Here is a 15,394-nt window from a genome sequence, read left to right on the forward strand (position 1 = left end):
TCACTGTGCTCCGAAGGAGCCAACAATCCATCTGGGCTCTGGGCAACCTCAGCATCTCTGGTGACCACTCACCCCCTGGAGCAGCAGAACTCTGCAGCCACAGGAGTCATGACCAGTGCCAGCTTTGCCAGCTTTGCCAGCAGCCTCAGCTCACTGTCCTTTGTCCTCCCTGTCCATGTCCCACCACCAGCATGAGCTGACAGGTACCTCTGTGCTGGAAGAGCAGCCACTGTGAGTTCAGAGCAGTATTTCCAAGAGCTCAGTTTCAAGGTGTGCCCGTTGCCTCCAGCTGTCCCTAATCCATGAACACTCCCTACACTGTCATGGGTGCAACTCCACAAATTGTACAGAGGGATGGGATTACGAGGTTTGGGGTTCATGACCAGGAGAAGGAAGGACATTGCAGCTGGGACCTGCTGCCCTGTTGGGCTGGGAGGGCACACAGGGCAGGGGGAGCAGCAGGTGAGGGATGCTGCAGCATCACCAACACTTTGGTCCAGCTCACACCTGCCCTGCTGCCCAGAGCAATGGTTTGCCCCCCACTTTCCTCCACACACCCTTCTTATTTTGGCCCAATCTGTGAGCACACAGCAAAAGAGGCTGAGGAACCACCTCGAGCTGACTGGGAGAAAAGCACTTTCAACCCACTGCAGTGCCATTCCTCATGCAGTGATACAAACCACTCCAGGGCAAGGGAGGGGGAACCTCTCTGCTGGTCACACAGGTTTTTGTCACCTTAAGACAAAGAAGAAATAACAGCCTGGAAAACGACAGGCAGAGCTGCTCTTTTCACACTACAGCTCAAACTAAGCCAAGCACAACAGAGAAACTGGTTCCAAAAGCCTTTTGATGACCCCGGTGACACTAAAGCTGATTCATTTCCAACCCTACAGGACAGGTATTCACCCCACACTTCCCAGCCCTGCTGGCAGGTTCAGCAGGGCCCTGGCAGAGAAACACATTTGGCCACATGGCAAATGCACCTTACTTAAGCACGAGCATTCAGGAGAAAGGGGCTCACTTGTCCTCCTGCAGAGATCACACACCAGGCACACAGAGCTTCCCCAACACTGAGATTCAGCTGAAAAACGACACCAGAAATGTCCAGCTTTGTATTCCAAACTGTATGAGCTGCAGGGTGTGAAGAGGCAGGAAAATGCCCGGCAGGTTCTGCCTGTGCAGGGCAGGAGTGACACCCTGTGGCAACTGGTTTTAACTGGAGCACTGAGCTCCTCACAAGGATCACACTGATCCAGCTCCTAATCCTGGTTAAATTAAGCACTGCTGGATATCACCCACTCTGGACTGCTGATGTTTTATTAGAAAACCAAGCTCCAGGACAGTGCACAATTTCCATTTGAAACTTGAAAATGCATTTGCAGATACCTTTTTATAATGTGACAGTTGCCTGTTAAGCTGCTGGTTTAGGCATAATCCTGATGCCAGACATCCTAGATCCCAATTCCCTTGCTAAAACTCTACGCAGACCAATGTGGTAAAAAACGAGGGAAGGAGATTAAATGGGAAACAAACACCCCAGGGAAAAAGACAAGCATGTATCTCAGCCCTCTTACTTCAGTCACACTCTATCTGAAAACTACCTGACACTGCAGGCACAATGTGGCCTTTTCAGGCCCCTGAGACGTGTCTCAATTTTCAGGCTCATTCTGTGCTGTATTTCTCAGAGCCAGGATCAGTGTTTCCATCCCTAACTGCACTCAAAGGACACACACCAGAGTAACAAAATGCACACATTGCCCTAATGTAATTTTGGGCTCATCCATCCATGTGCTGATCCACACAGGGGCTCTGAGAGCACAGCAGAGCCCGGGGCATTCACCTGGCTCCCTGTGAAGGATCCACAGTAACTCACTCATGGTCACCTCTGCTCCAGGAGGCACCTATGTGACCAAAACACTGCCACATGCAGGAACTAAACCCTCCATCTTTTTTAGCTGTCTCCAAACTCTCCTGAGCTCTGCCCTTCCAGGACTCTCTACGACAACAAGTTCAGGCCAGCACTTCACTCTCTTGACATGAGAATGATCCACTTGGCTGTTTCATTATTAATTTTCTTCTTTAGTTTCATCATCAAACTGGAAGAAATACCTCAGGATCAGCTTCAAAATCTTTCCTTCCCAATCACCCAGGATTTTATTTCAGGTCTTTTTACACAAAGCCTCACAAAGGCACCACAAAGGGTTGTGTCTTTGCCACACAGCAAAGGCAGCGATGCCACCATGTGCTTTTTGTTTAGTGACCCCTGATGTGGGAGACAAGACTTTACCTGGGATTTCCACCCATAATCTATTACCTTCCCCAACAGGGAAGCCTGGAGCCTGTGTGGAAGCCCCAGATCCCTGGCATGATTACAAAATGAACAAGTAATATTCATTCCATCTGTCTTTGACTCATTTTAAATTCCCATTCAAACAGAGACTGCCAAATGCAATTTAAGAAAGATTATCTAAAACCACACTTCAAGACAAGAGTAGGCTCAATTAAAACTTTAAGAATGATAAATGCTTTTCAAATTTAGCTGCTGTGAGCAATTCTTGAACCAACAGATTCCCAGTCCTGGATATGTGCTCATAGGACCCACGTTGTACAATTCTGCAAACATCTGCAGATGTGCCAAGATGCTGCCTGGGAGAGCTTGTGGAATAGATTTTAATATTACTGAAATTAAAATAATTCTTTTCTGAAACATCTGCAAAAAAATATGATTTCATATTGGAATATCTTACTCATGCTTATCCATTCCTGAACTAAATACTTTCCAGAAGACTGAACTTGGGAGGGAAAGAGTTGAGACGTGCCTTTTTTATTATTCCTATTAGAATCTTAATTAACTTCTTCAGAGATATTCACATTAACCAAGACAGTGGGACTGGGGAAGCCATAGCCTGTAGGCACACACTGTTCTGCAGCATCAAACCAGGACACTGCCAGTGCTCAAGGCTCCCAGTACAGCAAGAAATGCACCCCAATGGCATGGATTTAGGAAGCTGGAGAAGGCAAGAATGGATCTGATACTGGTCCAAGTATGCCATGTAAAACATGTAAATTGACTTTGATTAATGTCCTGGTTGTTAAACAATGAACCAGTAACTGATGTGAGAGTCACAGATTTTATCGAGAGCCTTTCAAGGGTCTCAGCTGTCCCACTTCAGGAAAATGAAAACACTACAATACACACTCACACCTGGAGCCCTGTGCACCCACACCTAGAAGAACACTCAGCAGCACCCGGGGTAAGATTTAAGAGGCCTGTTGGACAGTGGAAAATAAACCAAAAAGACATCCAGCAACTTACTTCTCTTGCTCAGTGAATGTGTCGAAGCAGCCATTTGCCAGCAGCTGGTCCAGCATTGTCAGGAGAGGCACAGACACCCTGAGGAAAGAAAACAATTCAACAATGTAAATACATTCCCTGGCATACAGATATATACTATTTTTAATCAGAAGCAAAGAAAGAAACATCCTATGTGCCTACACATATTTAAATTAGAACCCTGACTTACACAAGGAGGGTTGCTCGGGAACTTGTGTGTGTTGGCTGAACCACCCTCCTTGGCTGAGGGGACACTCCCTCCCAGCCAAAAGAAAAAAAACTTATTAACAACACTCCTGCTTTACACTTGCAGGGTCCTGAAAACACAATTAACAGTAGCAGAAAAATATTAATTTTCTAGAATATAAACAGTGTATTCCACAGACTGTGTCAGAAGTTACAACACCAAATGAACCAACAGGAATAACCACAGCCATGTTTTCATTTCAACAGTTAAGAAACAAAATACAAATAAAATAGCGTTAGGACAAGGAGGAATGGCTTCAAATTGAAAGAGAGTAGGTTTAGATTAGATGTTAGGAAGAAATCCTTCCCTGTGAGGGTGGGGAGGCCCTGGCACAGGTTGCCCAGAGAAGCTGTGGCTGCCCCATCCCTGGGAGTGTCCAAGGCCAGGCTGGACAGGGCTTGGAGCAACCTGAGAGAGTGGAAAGGGTCCCTGCCCATGGCAGGGGGTGGAACAAGATGAGCTTTAAGGTCCCTTCCAACTCAAACCACTCTATGATTATAAAACCTGAATATGGAAAATATTTTACCGTCACCCCTTGGTTACTCATTTTACCAAAGGTCGTGCTGTTCCAAAACCCAGATGTGCTAAAGCAAATGCACATGGCTAGACACACCCCATCTAGGCAGACTTAAACTGATGTGCCACACATCTGACTTCCAACACCTGCTGTTGGAGGGAAAAAAGCCAAGGAAATCCATTACCGGTCATTCCGCAGGTTGTCCTCAAAGACCTTTAGCAACGTCTCACAGAAACTCTCCAGAGCACTGGGATCACCCTGGATTTTCTTCATGTAGTCGAACAGGCTCTGGGCAGAGTATCTGAGCTGGAACAGAAGGAATCTCCAATGAAGGACAGGGGAAAACCCCACTGCCACACACACAGACACTGGCTGTGCAGGACTGCCTTGTCCCTGCCCACTGAGGAGCACCCCTGCACTGGGAACACAATTCCAGCAGCAGCCACATGTATAAATCACTTACAATATCCAGCAGGACCATGGTTACTTCACATTCAGTAATCCTTTTTCAAGGAAGAAGTCTTTTTAACTTTTTAAGTTTTGCCATTGCAGGAAAAAAGACCACATTAAAGGTTTGTTATTTTTTTTCTCCCAAAACAAAACATCCCCAAACCACTATGATTATCCTGCTTCACTTCAAGTAATAACACTGTTATGACTCTGAAAGTTAAAAAGCACACAAGGAGTTCACCAGGTAATATTTACTAAACAGCTGATGGAACTGAACCATGCAGACAAGCTGCTGGCCACACAAACCAGCAGTAAACTCGGGTTAAAAATTAAAAACAACTCAGAAATAATGACTGTTGGTTTAACTTTATTGTGCTAATCAGCCAACTTAGAAAGATGGCAGGGGAGGGGTCAGTGCTGATGCTCAGAGCTCAGCTGGGCACGGGCCATGGGGTTCCACCAGCTGTGACCCATTACAGGCTGCAGTGTCACTCCACAGCTCCCCATGGCTTAGATGGGATATTGGGAAGGAATTCTTGGCTGGGAGGGTGGAGAGGCCCTGGCACAGGTTGCCCAGAGAAGCTGTGGCTGCCCCATCCCTGGAAGTGTCCAAGGCCAGGTTGGACGGGGCTTGGAGCAACCTGAGCTAGTGGAAGGTGTCCCTGCCCACGGCTGGATGAGCTTTAATGTCCCTTCCAACCCAAACCATTCCATGTTTCCATGATCTCCAGGAGCTGCCATGTTCACCAGGCTGGCTGCTCCCTCAAGGACCTGCTGTGGGGGGGGGGAGCAGCCACAGTCTCTGTGGGACCCCCCTTTCCTGGGGATCTGTGCCCTCCCCCAGCTCACAGTGCACCCTGGAACCAAGGGAAGAGGGCTGCAACAGGCTCCATCAGCATCACTACTAATGCTGAGAGTTTCCACTTCTGGAAGAGGTTGGAATTTTAGTTTCCAGCCTCATCTTTTAAAATTAATTATTAATAAATAAAAATAATTTAAAAAAATAATTTACTTCCCTTGAGGATGAGAAGAAAAATTTGGTGGGCTTTTTTGTTTTGTTTTTTTTTTTTTTTTTTGTTACAGAAATTACCTCAAAGGAAAACATCTCATCAAGGATGAACATAATCAGATTCCTGAATCCTCCTGACTCTGATGTGAGGATTATCCGTCCTGCTGGGGCTTGGTCACGTCTCTTGGGGAAGGGGGTGGTGGTTGGGGGGGCTGTGGGAAGGGCAGGTGGGGTGGATCAGTTCTGCAATACCAACTTCTTTTAGTTTTAGTTTAAATGATTTTCTGCTGGGTCAAGAGGGGGCTGTAAGCAGTGAGTCAGCCTGTGCAGTCAGGGGAGATTTTCTTTCTGAAGCTCACACAGAGCATTTTGATGGCTCATTCAGCCTCTCAGAGGACTGACCATTTCATCAAGAAAAGAAAAAAAATACTGGATGAGAATGAGAAATGTCACAAACGTCGTCCCAAAAACAAATGAGAGGAATCTCTATATAAACATTTTCTCTCAGTTAAATTTCATACCAGTAACATTTATGGGTGCATCAGTACAACAAGAACATTTTAGCCTTGAATCAAAACCCTGAACTAGTTTCCCAAAGCTTTGTCCTACGTGCAAACAGCACAGCCCAGCAATCCTGGGAAGCAGCAGCCTGCTACCTGAACAATTGTTTCTTAGTGAAACCTCCTGGGCAAAGCAGGAGCACAAATATTTCTTTAGAAAGCAACTGAAAGAAATTACTTGGTTATTCTGAGTTTCAAAATGACAGTCAAATCAGAGTGAAATTGTTAAAACATTTGTACAGTTTGTACAGTGTTCACCTACACTGAACTGCCCCCAGTGTGGTTCTTCCACACTCCAAAAGCAATGCTGGTGTGTCCCTGTGTGCCCAGTATAAACTGGGTCCTGACACTGAAAGGTCTTTACAGGATGTAGAACTGTAAAAACGATTTCCTGAAAATTTAAAATCTGTTTAATTATTATATATTGCCCTTTAAACCAAAATAAAGGAGAAATATTTTGACTTGGCACCTTCTATGAGCAGAGATCAATGATAAGCAGAAGAAAGAGCCCATCTCAGAAGAAGATCTTAAAAAGGTGTCATTTTCTCTCCAATTTCTTTTGTCTCTTAAACTACCTCGGGGATCCCACACCATTCTTTGAAGGAAGCTGAATGACTCAGTGCTTTTCCTGCAATTCAAATGACTGAAAAGGCAAGAATGGGCACGAAAGAAAAGGGCAACAAGCACAGGTACAGGTAGGGTGCTCCAGAGCTGGGCAGAGCCAAGGCAGAGCAGCAGGATACCAGAAACACTGGAGGATGCAGACAGCCAGGAATCAAACAATATAATGGGATGGGATGGATAAGCCATCACATAATTGCTTGGGAGATTTAAAAATGGGACATTTCCCCAACAGTCAGTATAGATCACAGGAACTACTGGAAGAAGCTCCAACATAACAAGGTAACATGACATGAACAAGTTAAATCCCCTGATTTCCCCCCCAGGTGAACAATCCTCAGTGTCTGAGCTACCACCTTAACTGCTCCTGACTACAGCAGAGAAGAGCACTTCCAAATGTCTTCCTCATCTATGCAGATCACAAATTCACATCAAACGTGTGACATTCACCTTTCCCTGGGGTTCCACAAGGACTGGGAGAGGAAATTAGGAGGTTAATGGGTTGGAACTGGGACAACTTTGGATACAAATTTGAGAGGAGGCCTGAGAATGACCTTGCTCTTATGAAACAGTAAAAACAGGGTTTGCCAAGGCTCGACTCCTCCAACATTTAAACCAACAGCAGATACTGCAGTGACAGGCAATACATGATACAGTGAAGTGTTCAAAGGGACCATTCATCTGATGATAAAATAAAGTCCTAAGGATTTTATCTCCTGAACCATGGGAAAGTATGAGGAAGTGTAGCTCCAGTAAGTGGAAAGGCACGTTGCAGCTCTGGGCACAAACCTTCGTGAAATTGTTCCCAGCGAGTTTGTTGCAAAACCAAAGCACAATACTTCTAAAACCAGTTTTGAGGCAGCAGGTGGGAATGATATGGCCAAAAAAAAAAAAAAATTAGCTTAGGCATCCAGCTTATAAAACAGGATCCAAAATCCCAGTTTGTAAGAGCATCCAAAATCCCAGTTTGTAACAGAACACACAAAATCCCTGTTACCCGCCAGTGATTAAGATGCCCAGTGCACACATGGGCTCTGGTTTGTACTTTGCAGCACTATCTTGGACAGACCTGATGAAAAAGCCAGTGGCATATGATGAAAAAGGAAGATTCTGGATAGGAGATGTTCAGTAGATGGACAGACCCCAGTGGGTGTCCCTCTCCCATCTAACCAGTCTCCTGGGAGCCCCAGGTAACCTCACAAAATTCAGCCTCTTCCCCCAATGCACCCAAATGGAAGCCAAGTGAGGAACTCCTGGGAAAGCCCAGACACAACCAGATGTACCAAAACCTGCAGTTTTCGAGCAGCATTTCCACAGGGCAAGACCTTCTCAGGCCTGTAACGTGCAGCAGGAACCACGTCACGGTCAATAAATAACCCCGGGTTTGGATCATTTCTAATCCCGACACATTTACAGCTCTGAAGTGGCAGTAGCTGTTTTCACAGTAACTGCAGAAAAAAATTGTGCATCATTTAAACATTAGCCCAAGTGAAACCATGTCCCCCTTGTTTTACTTACAACATTCTTTCAATCAATCAAAACTTTGGAGGCCAATAACTCTGAGATTCAAACCAGGGACACTTTATGTGAAGTATGAATATCATAAGTCACACTATTTTTTCCCTTTAAGAAAAGAATTCCAGGAATTATTCTCAAGTGTATTTTGCTCAAGAATTGTCAACAAAGGAAACAGGATTTAGGGCCTGTTTCTTCAAACCAATTATGCATTAATTTGCATACAATTTGTCCCAGTAACCAGATGTTTTAGAGCATCATCTACGAGTGTCCCAACATTTTCCTTTGTATGATCTAACACAGTAACACAGCCCTGGTACTGGACTGGGAGGAACTTTTTGATGTTCATAATAGGTTGCTTCCTTTTTTTTTTTTTTTTTAAGGTTTTACTTACAGTTTCTATAACATTTTAAAATGTAATTTGCATTCTTTATGGGGGGAAGGGGAATAACAGGACATTCTGTGCTTCAACGAAATTTGAAATGTAGCGTAGTTCAATAATAAAAATATCTCAAATTATATCCTGACCCCTGCAACTGCAGGGTTTGAGCCCTGGAGAAAGAGCAGCATTGTACAGTCCTGATCTCCACTCACTGAGGGGGGTTTCATGCAGCCATAAGAAATATGCATCACTGTGGGCCAGATGGATAATCAGAAGATTCTTTTACACAGAGAAAGTGCCCTTTGAACCGTGGCGATGGAGCAGAGTGCCAAATCCCACAGGGAATGACATCTTCTGTTTTTCCAGATTACTTCCAATGCTCCAGCTACAATCCTTCCACCAAAACTCTTCAGAGACCCCACATGGCTCATTCCAGAAAAATCTCTTTAAAAAGCCAAACAAAGAACTACTCCTGCTAAATATACTGCTGAGCAATTTTAACTGGGGGAAAATAGCCACTGGCCACGGAATTACAACAGAGCCTTTCTCCTGCTAATTCCCTGAGATGACTGAAAGACAAACTGACATTTGAACTCAGATTATCTCGCAGTATATAAAAGAACCTCCTAACTTTCCAAATTCCATGTCCATGTGAGTATGTGCACAGATTTTTTTTAAGAGAGGGAAGAGTCACAAGAACATGTTACTGCAAGAACACATATCTGAATAATCCTTTTCCTTCATCCGAGATTTTAAAAATCTGCTTCTATCATATGGATTTAATAGAGAACAGTTCTCAAAATTTGCTGTTAATGTTTTAAATCAGTCCCTGGATATTCAGCTACAGGCTTTGACAGAGTAGCTGGAACACAAGTTATTATAAAACACATCGATTTTAATTTCTATATCACATTTTAGATATTAAATGTAATTCACCACACATCTATAATCCCAAGTGTAAGTACCCTGTACTTGGAGCCTCCCTTGCACTTCCAGCTGACTCCAAAGAGAATTAGATCATCTTCTTTCTGAAGCCAAAGCCCTTGAGATTATTTTAACCGGAACGAGCCTTTAGCGTTAAGGAAAACTGCAGGGTCACAGAAAGTTAACATTTCAAAATCAGAGTTTGAAAACAGTGCTGAAGGTTTCCCTTTGCAGACTGGCTGGTGGCAACAAGGGCAGGGAGCTAACTGTAACCAAACTGTTTCCACTTTTCAAAACCAAATGCACCCAAGACTTTAAAAAAAAGAAAAAAAAAAGTTAAAATGTTGAATAAGAATTTTCCCCTGACCTCAGTTAGCAGCCAGAATGTCTGTTTCCCCACAGCTTTCCTCCTTTTTTATACTTACACAAATAACTTTGGTTTTGGTGGAGCCTCCCATAATTGTGTTTGACTGAAAGCTGAATTTCATGTGCATGTTTGCCATTAACGAAATCTGTTAAGAGTTACATTGTCTGTCCCATAATTATTGTCACAAACCAATACACACACGTTTCCAGAGTTTTAAAATAGCCGTTGCTATATAATTAGTTGCCATTTTAGAAACATTAAAATGCTCAGAATTGGTTTAAATACATGAGACTGCACTGACAACAAATACTCAGCTACATCAAACCCAAAGGCTTATGGACTTTTCTTGATCCCAAGAGCAGAACCCACAACAGCAGGCAAAAAACCCCATCATTTGGGCTTTTTGTGACTGAGAAGGGGAAGCCACAAGCTCAAAGTGATTTTATCTCCTTCTTCCTGCGACCCAGCAGGAGCTGCTCCCTCCCCACAAAAACTGTTTCCCAATACTTTTCACTTTTCTACCAACTCTCTTAATTCGAGATGGAAATCTTAATTAGAAACACACTTAACCACTGTTGGGGTGCTGACTCACAACCTCCTCCTGTTACAGGACCACTGGGAGTTAAAGATTCAACTGACAGTCCAAAATATTCTGTTACTGGTCTGATATTTCTGTGGTATCATATTGAACCATGTCCTTACCCCAACAGTTTTCTCGTATTTTACATCCTTGGCTACATCAAATCACAAAAACGTTGGAAGCCAAATATCTTAAAACCAAGAATTCTGAAACTACCAATGCAAGCTGTAATATAAGGACAGAAGGATACACTAAAATGATAACGAAGTTGGGAAGAATTTGGCAGCATAACAGACTGCCAAAGCCAGTGATAAAGAGATTGTTCGTGCCAGAAGAATGAGAGAGTGATTGCAAAGCTCAGAGGATTGAGACTTGAACGATATTTCTTTCAAGTAATGGAACTTCTGGCATCTCACTGGTACTTCAGTAGAAAATGTATAAATATATAAAAAAAATAAATCTGTGAATACTGTTGACACACACTGACAACTAATAGTTAACAGTTGCATCAGGTGACAAATGAAAACAGGTTTTCACCTCATTTGAGATGAGCCATCACCTTGCACTGAGCTGAGGGCTCTGCCTCTGTTCCCAGCTGGGAGAGTCAGCACAGAGCTGGGAGCTGAGGGACCCCAGAGCCTGGAATTCTTGGGTTCTGTCAGGCCAGGAAAGGAGAAACAAAGCACCCTCACTCCTTGTTCCTTTTAAAGATTATACATAAGAAACCCATCAGATTTAAAAGCACGACTTGATTTCTTTAAAAAAACCCTGAATTCTCAGTGCAATCACCACCTGCAACATCCACAGGCAGGCACTTGACACTCGAGGCAACAATTTGCTCCCTCTCCTGCCGAGCACAAAGCCACTCCCTGCTCTTACCGTGGTCTCTGTGAGTCCCCCCACGGACACTGAGAGCCCCAGGAGCACGAAGTACTGGTAGGTTGGCAATGCCAGGAGCTGGGTGATCCGAGGGAAAGCTTCAGATGCAGCATTCCAGTTCAGAGTCTCCTTCTCTGACCTGGGGAAAGGGAAAGGAGAAAAATAATCCTGTACGTGTGCACTGCCTTTCTTCTCCCCGTGTTCCTGGGACAGCTCCTCCATGTCAGTGAAGGAAGGCTCTGAATTACCTAAAAATCACACTGAACCCTGGTCTTTGAGCATATGGGAAAAACACAAATCAAAGCTTCAGCCACTGCCAGTGAAGTGAAGGAGCCTCCAAGTCCTTCTCCTGATCCAGATAAGGAATTGGAATCACAGTTTCCTCTTCCCAGGCACTTTTCTCCACACACAGAAAACAAGTTCTCTTTCTGGAGTTCCATCCCGAGCTCTCTCCCACCAACAGCTACGCAAAGACTGATCCAAAGACAGACTTATCCTAGGAAAAGCCAACACCCCAGCTATCCCAGCTCCATCAGCAGCCTCACAGACAGAGCAGGTTGTGATTCTCCTGAACACACAGAGCTGGATGTTCCTCATCCCAACCAGGTACCAGCAGCACCATTCAGGAATGAGCTGCTCTCACTGTTGCTTCAACTAGAAAGTCCATCTTGGAAAACTACTTCAACTAAAGCTTGGTTAAAATACTATAATTAATTAAAAATCACTATTATGAACAGTCAGTGCTTTCCAGTCCAGGAAAAAACTATGTTCATGCATACTGACAGGACACCTCAGTGAAACCCTGACTAACAGCACCAGATACTCCTCCACACACAGGGCCAAAATTTACATCAGATAGTGTGCGTTAGGTCTAATTGTGTGCATTTATTTTTTATTTCACTGGTTTAGGATATGTTTTTCAACATCTTACCTTGGAAATATCCTCTCTAGCTCTTGTCTGTGAGGGATGTGTGGAACTGGAGGACGGTCAAAGTGTAGGAGGGTCAGGAACACAGATCCTGCATGAGCTCGAAATTTATCTATTTTTTCAGCTGACTGTTGGGCCAGCCAGCACATAATCTGCCTGCAGCTACAAAGAAGAAAACAATTAATCACATAATTTAAGCAGCAGAATGTTTATTTAAATTGTTTCAGTGAAATCAAAACTATCCTGCTATAAAACTATTCTGGTTTAATCTTTTCAGCATGAGCCTGAAAATGATTTAAGACACCCATATGGTGCCAGAATCTTAAAGGTTTATTTTCCATAGATCAATATTAATCAAAAGCCATCATGACATTAATGTTACATAGTTTTTCATCCACCTTTTACACTTATTGCTCCACTTTTCATCCAAAAAAATAACAAAGTGTTTTATGGTTTGAAGGAACTGCTACACTTCTGATGGAGATAGAGCAGGAACCTTGAGAAAAGCACACTTTTGAGTAGAAAACTGCACACATAGCAGAGGACAAGGTCTATCCTAAATCTCAGATATTCCAAATAAACAACTTCTTCAACTCTGGCTAGTTTTTAACAATATCCTATTTTGCTTATGTTCATAACTGAGCTCCCAGCTACAATACTGTGTCCCACAAGGCCCTTTTACCCCTTCAGAGAGCACAACTAATGACAGTAAAACCAGCTAAAATGCCTTCAGTTACAGCAAGACCCAGAATATTTAGAAAACGGGATCCAGCTGGCAGGAATGGTTTTCTCAGTTTCCTGTGGATCATCTCTGACTGCAACAGATTAAGAGGAGGAAGCCCCTGAAAAACAGTGTATTCCTAGAAAACCCAGGATTTTCCTTTTAAGTGTCCTTCAAAGTTTGTGGCTTTTTCTTTTATTAAAAACCAAATCATGTATATATTCAGGTAACCATTGGCATGTTCTGTCCATAAACCAACGCCACTATCAGGAAAGTTTTGCTGCAGCTCAAGCTACACTTGAAAACTGGTAATTAGCATTAATTTTTTCGTAATTAGGAGTATTGTATCACAAAATTAGAAATCAGGATCTCAGTGTAAATGACCTTTTTTCTGTATTTCCTTCCTAATAATTCTGCAAAGAAACAAAAGCAAACTCATCCCTGCACTTGATCACATTCCAAATCAATGATGTGATGCTGAGGATAAGTGGGAGGGTTTGTTCTGTATTAAAGTGAACAATACTCCACAGAGGTGGCAGGTATAGCCCAAATCCCACAGGTGTGTTTTACTTCCAAGGTGGGATTGCCATCCAGGTTCTCTCAATAAGTCAGTCTCTGAAAACCAGACACAACATCCTCCACATCTGCGTGGGCTCGACACACTTCTACCAAAGGTTCTGTCACACTCAGTAAGGGAGTAAGTACACAATGTACCAGCAGTGCTTTCCTGTATGGCCTGGAATGTAGTTCTAGGGGATGGGACACAGAAACAGCACAATTACATACATGCTGGCACTAATTAACTCTGCCTCGTTCTGGACCAGCAGCAGCGTCACCTCCATCAAACTGGTCATGGCAGCTTCACGCACCCTGTGGAAACAGAGAGACATCAGAATGGCTGCATCAGGGTTTATTTAAACAAATACATCAGTAATTCAGCTAAGACACTGGAAAAAATTCACAATTACTAAAGCAATGACCTCTGAGATCTGTCACCATATCTTGGGAGGAAAAGGAGTGCACAGAGCTGCCCCCCCAAGCCCCACTCTGTGAAATGGAGCTCATGTTGGCACCGAGGGTACAACAGTCATCCCAGCTTCCAGGCAAGCCCCTGCCTCACCATCCTGTTTTTCATTCCAGCCAGATGTCACCAGGTTTGCTCTTTATTTTAAGAAAGTTAAAATTGATAATGATTAGCAATATTCAGTGTGCAAGTAGATGCATCTAAACTTAAGTGCTTTGCCTGCTTCAAATTTTTTTTTAAAAAGGTCAACCCACATTTTGACATTCAGCTATTTAAGCACTGCTAAGAGTATCATATTCTTGTAAATTTTCAAGCTTAATATTACCAACAGTTAAAAAAATGTGACTCAGAATGGCTTAAACCTCTATGTTAAATAATAACTAGTTTTAAGAAAAAGACTGGCTAAAGTTGTGGTTGAAGTGTGTCATGCCTAGATGGTGAAGATCTGTTGCCTTCAAAATGTCTAAATATCAATTAAAAAAAAGAGTGTAATTTCAATTAAAAAAAAAAAAAAGAGCAATATGCTTGTTTTAAACCAAATGCCTTGTCAATCCATGAGCTGTTAAGAGTGGTTTCTTTCTTCAGACAAGGGCAATACCAAAGATCCTCAGTGGGTTACATGACCCTGCAGGAGTCCAGGCCAACATGTTCATCACATTAAGTCACTCATGGCAATGTCATCCTTTCAAAACAATAACTCAAAAAAAGGGGGGGAAAAAAAGTATCTGAAAAGGTACACCTGCCTCCTGTGAAAAGAAATACTCCTCTATTTTCCAAATAGCTGCAGATGCAATCTAAAACTGGGTGGGACATTTGTTATAATGGTAAAAAAAGGTAAATTACATCACTTTTTCCAAAGTAGCTCAATACAAGTTTGGCAGTCTTTCAGCAAGGTATGTTTTCCTAGTTTTTCATACAGTATCTGACTTGGATATTCATGTCTAACACCTGCAGACAGATCAGACATGTCCCAGCAAACAACCTGTCAAAAGAAAGGTAAAGTTTGCATATGGGGAGTAAAGTTGGTGAAACTTTCCCATGATTCCACTACAGAGAGACAAAAATTACACACCAAAAACAAGGTCTCTCCAGAGAAATGGCATTTCTTGCCATATCTTTCCACCTTAGTCAATGGTTTAGAATAAACAGAATGAGAAAACATTGATATTTGAGAGGCCACAAAAGCCTTCAGCAGCCAACAATGTGCCACGAGAAAGGATCTCCCTTCCCCCTCTGATTTACGTGTTTCTTGACTTGTTTTTGGCTGAAATTGCCCAAGAAGCTCAAAAAAAAAAATAAATCTAGTGCTCAAAGCACATTTGAATTTTCATGGGTG

At 43.1% G+C, this 15,394-nt stretch overlaps 1 protein-coding gene across 3 annotated transcripts in view; it reads right to left on the bottom strand.

The window, feature by feature from the left end:
* Positions 1 to 15,394, bottom strand: part of TBCD (tubulin folding cofactor D) — a 117,685-nt gene that overhangs the window by 8,352 nt on the left and 93,939 nt on the right. For all 3 annotated transcript variants that reach the window (XM_017834837.1, XM_017834835.1, XM_017834838.1), the window contains exons 30-34: positions 13,821 to 13,904; positions 12,317 to 12,475; positions 11,386 to 11,524; positions 4,283 to 4,404; positions 3,317 to 3,394 (exon numbers count right to left, since the gene is read on the bottom strand). In XM_017834837.1, coding sequence (XP_017690326.1) covers positions 3,317 to 3,394; positions 4,283 to 4,404; positions 11,386 to 11,524; positions 12,317 to 12,475; positions 13,821 to 13,904 — 582 coding nt within the window. The remainder of the gene's footprint in view (positions 1 to 3,316; positions 3,395 to 4,282; positions 4,405 to 11,385; positions 11,525 to 12,316; positions 12,476 to 13,820; positions 13,905 to 15,394) is intronic.

The sequence above is a fragment of the Lepidothrix coronata genome, unplaced genomic scaffold (genome assembly GCF_001604755.1).
Source record: "Lepidothrix coronata isolate B3197 unplaced genomic scaffold, Lepidothrix_coronata-1.0 Scaffold242, whole genome shotgun sequence".
In the NCBI taxonomy this organism is placed as follows: domain Eukaryota; kingdom Metazoa; phylum Chordata; class Aves; order Passeriformes; family Pipridae; genus Lepidothrix; species Lepidothrix coronata.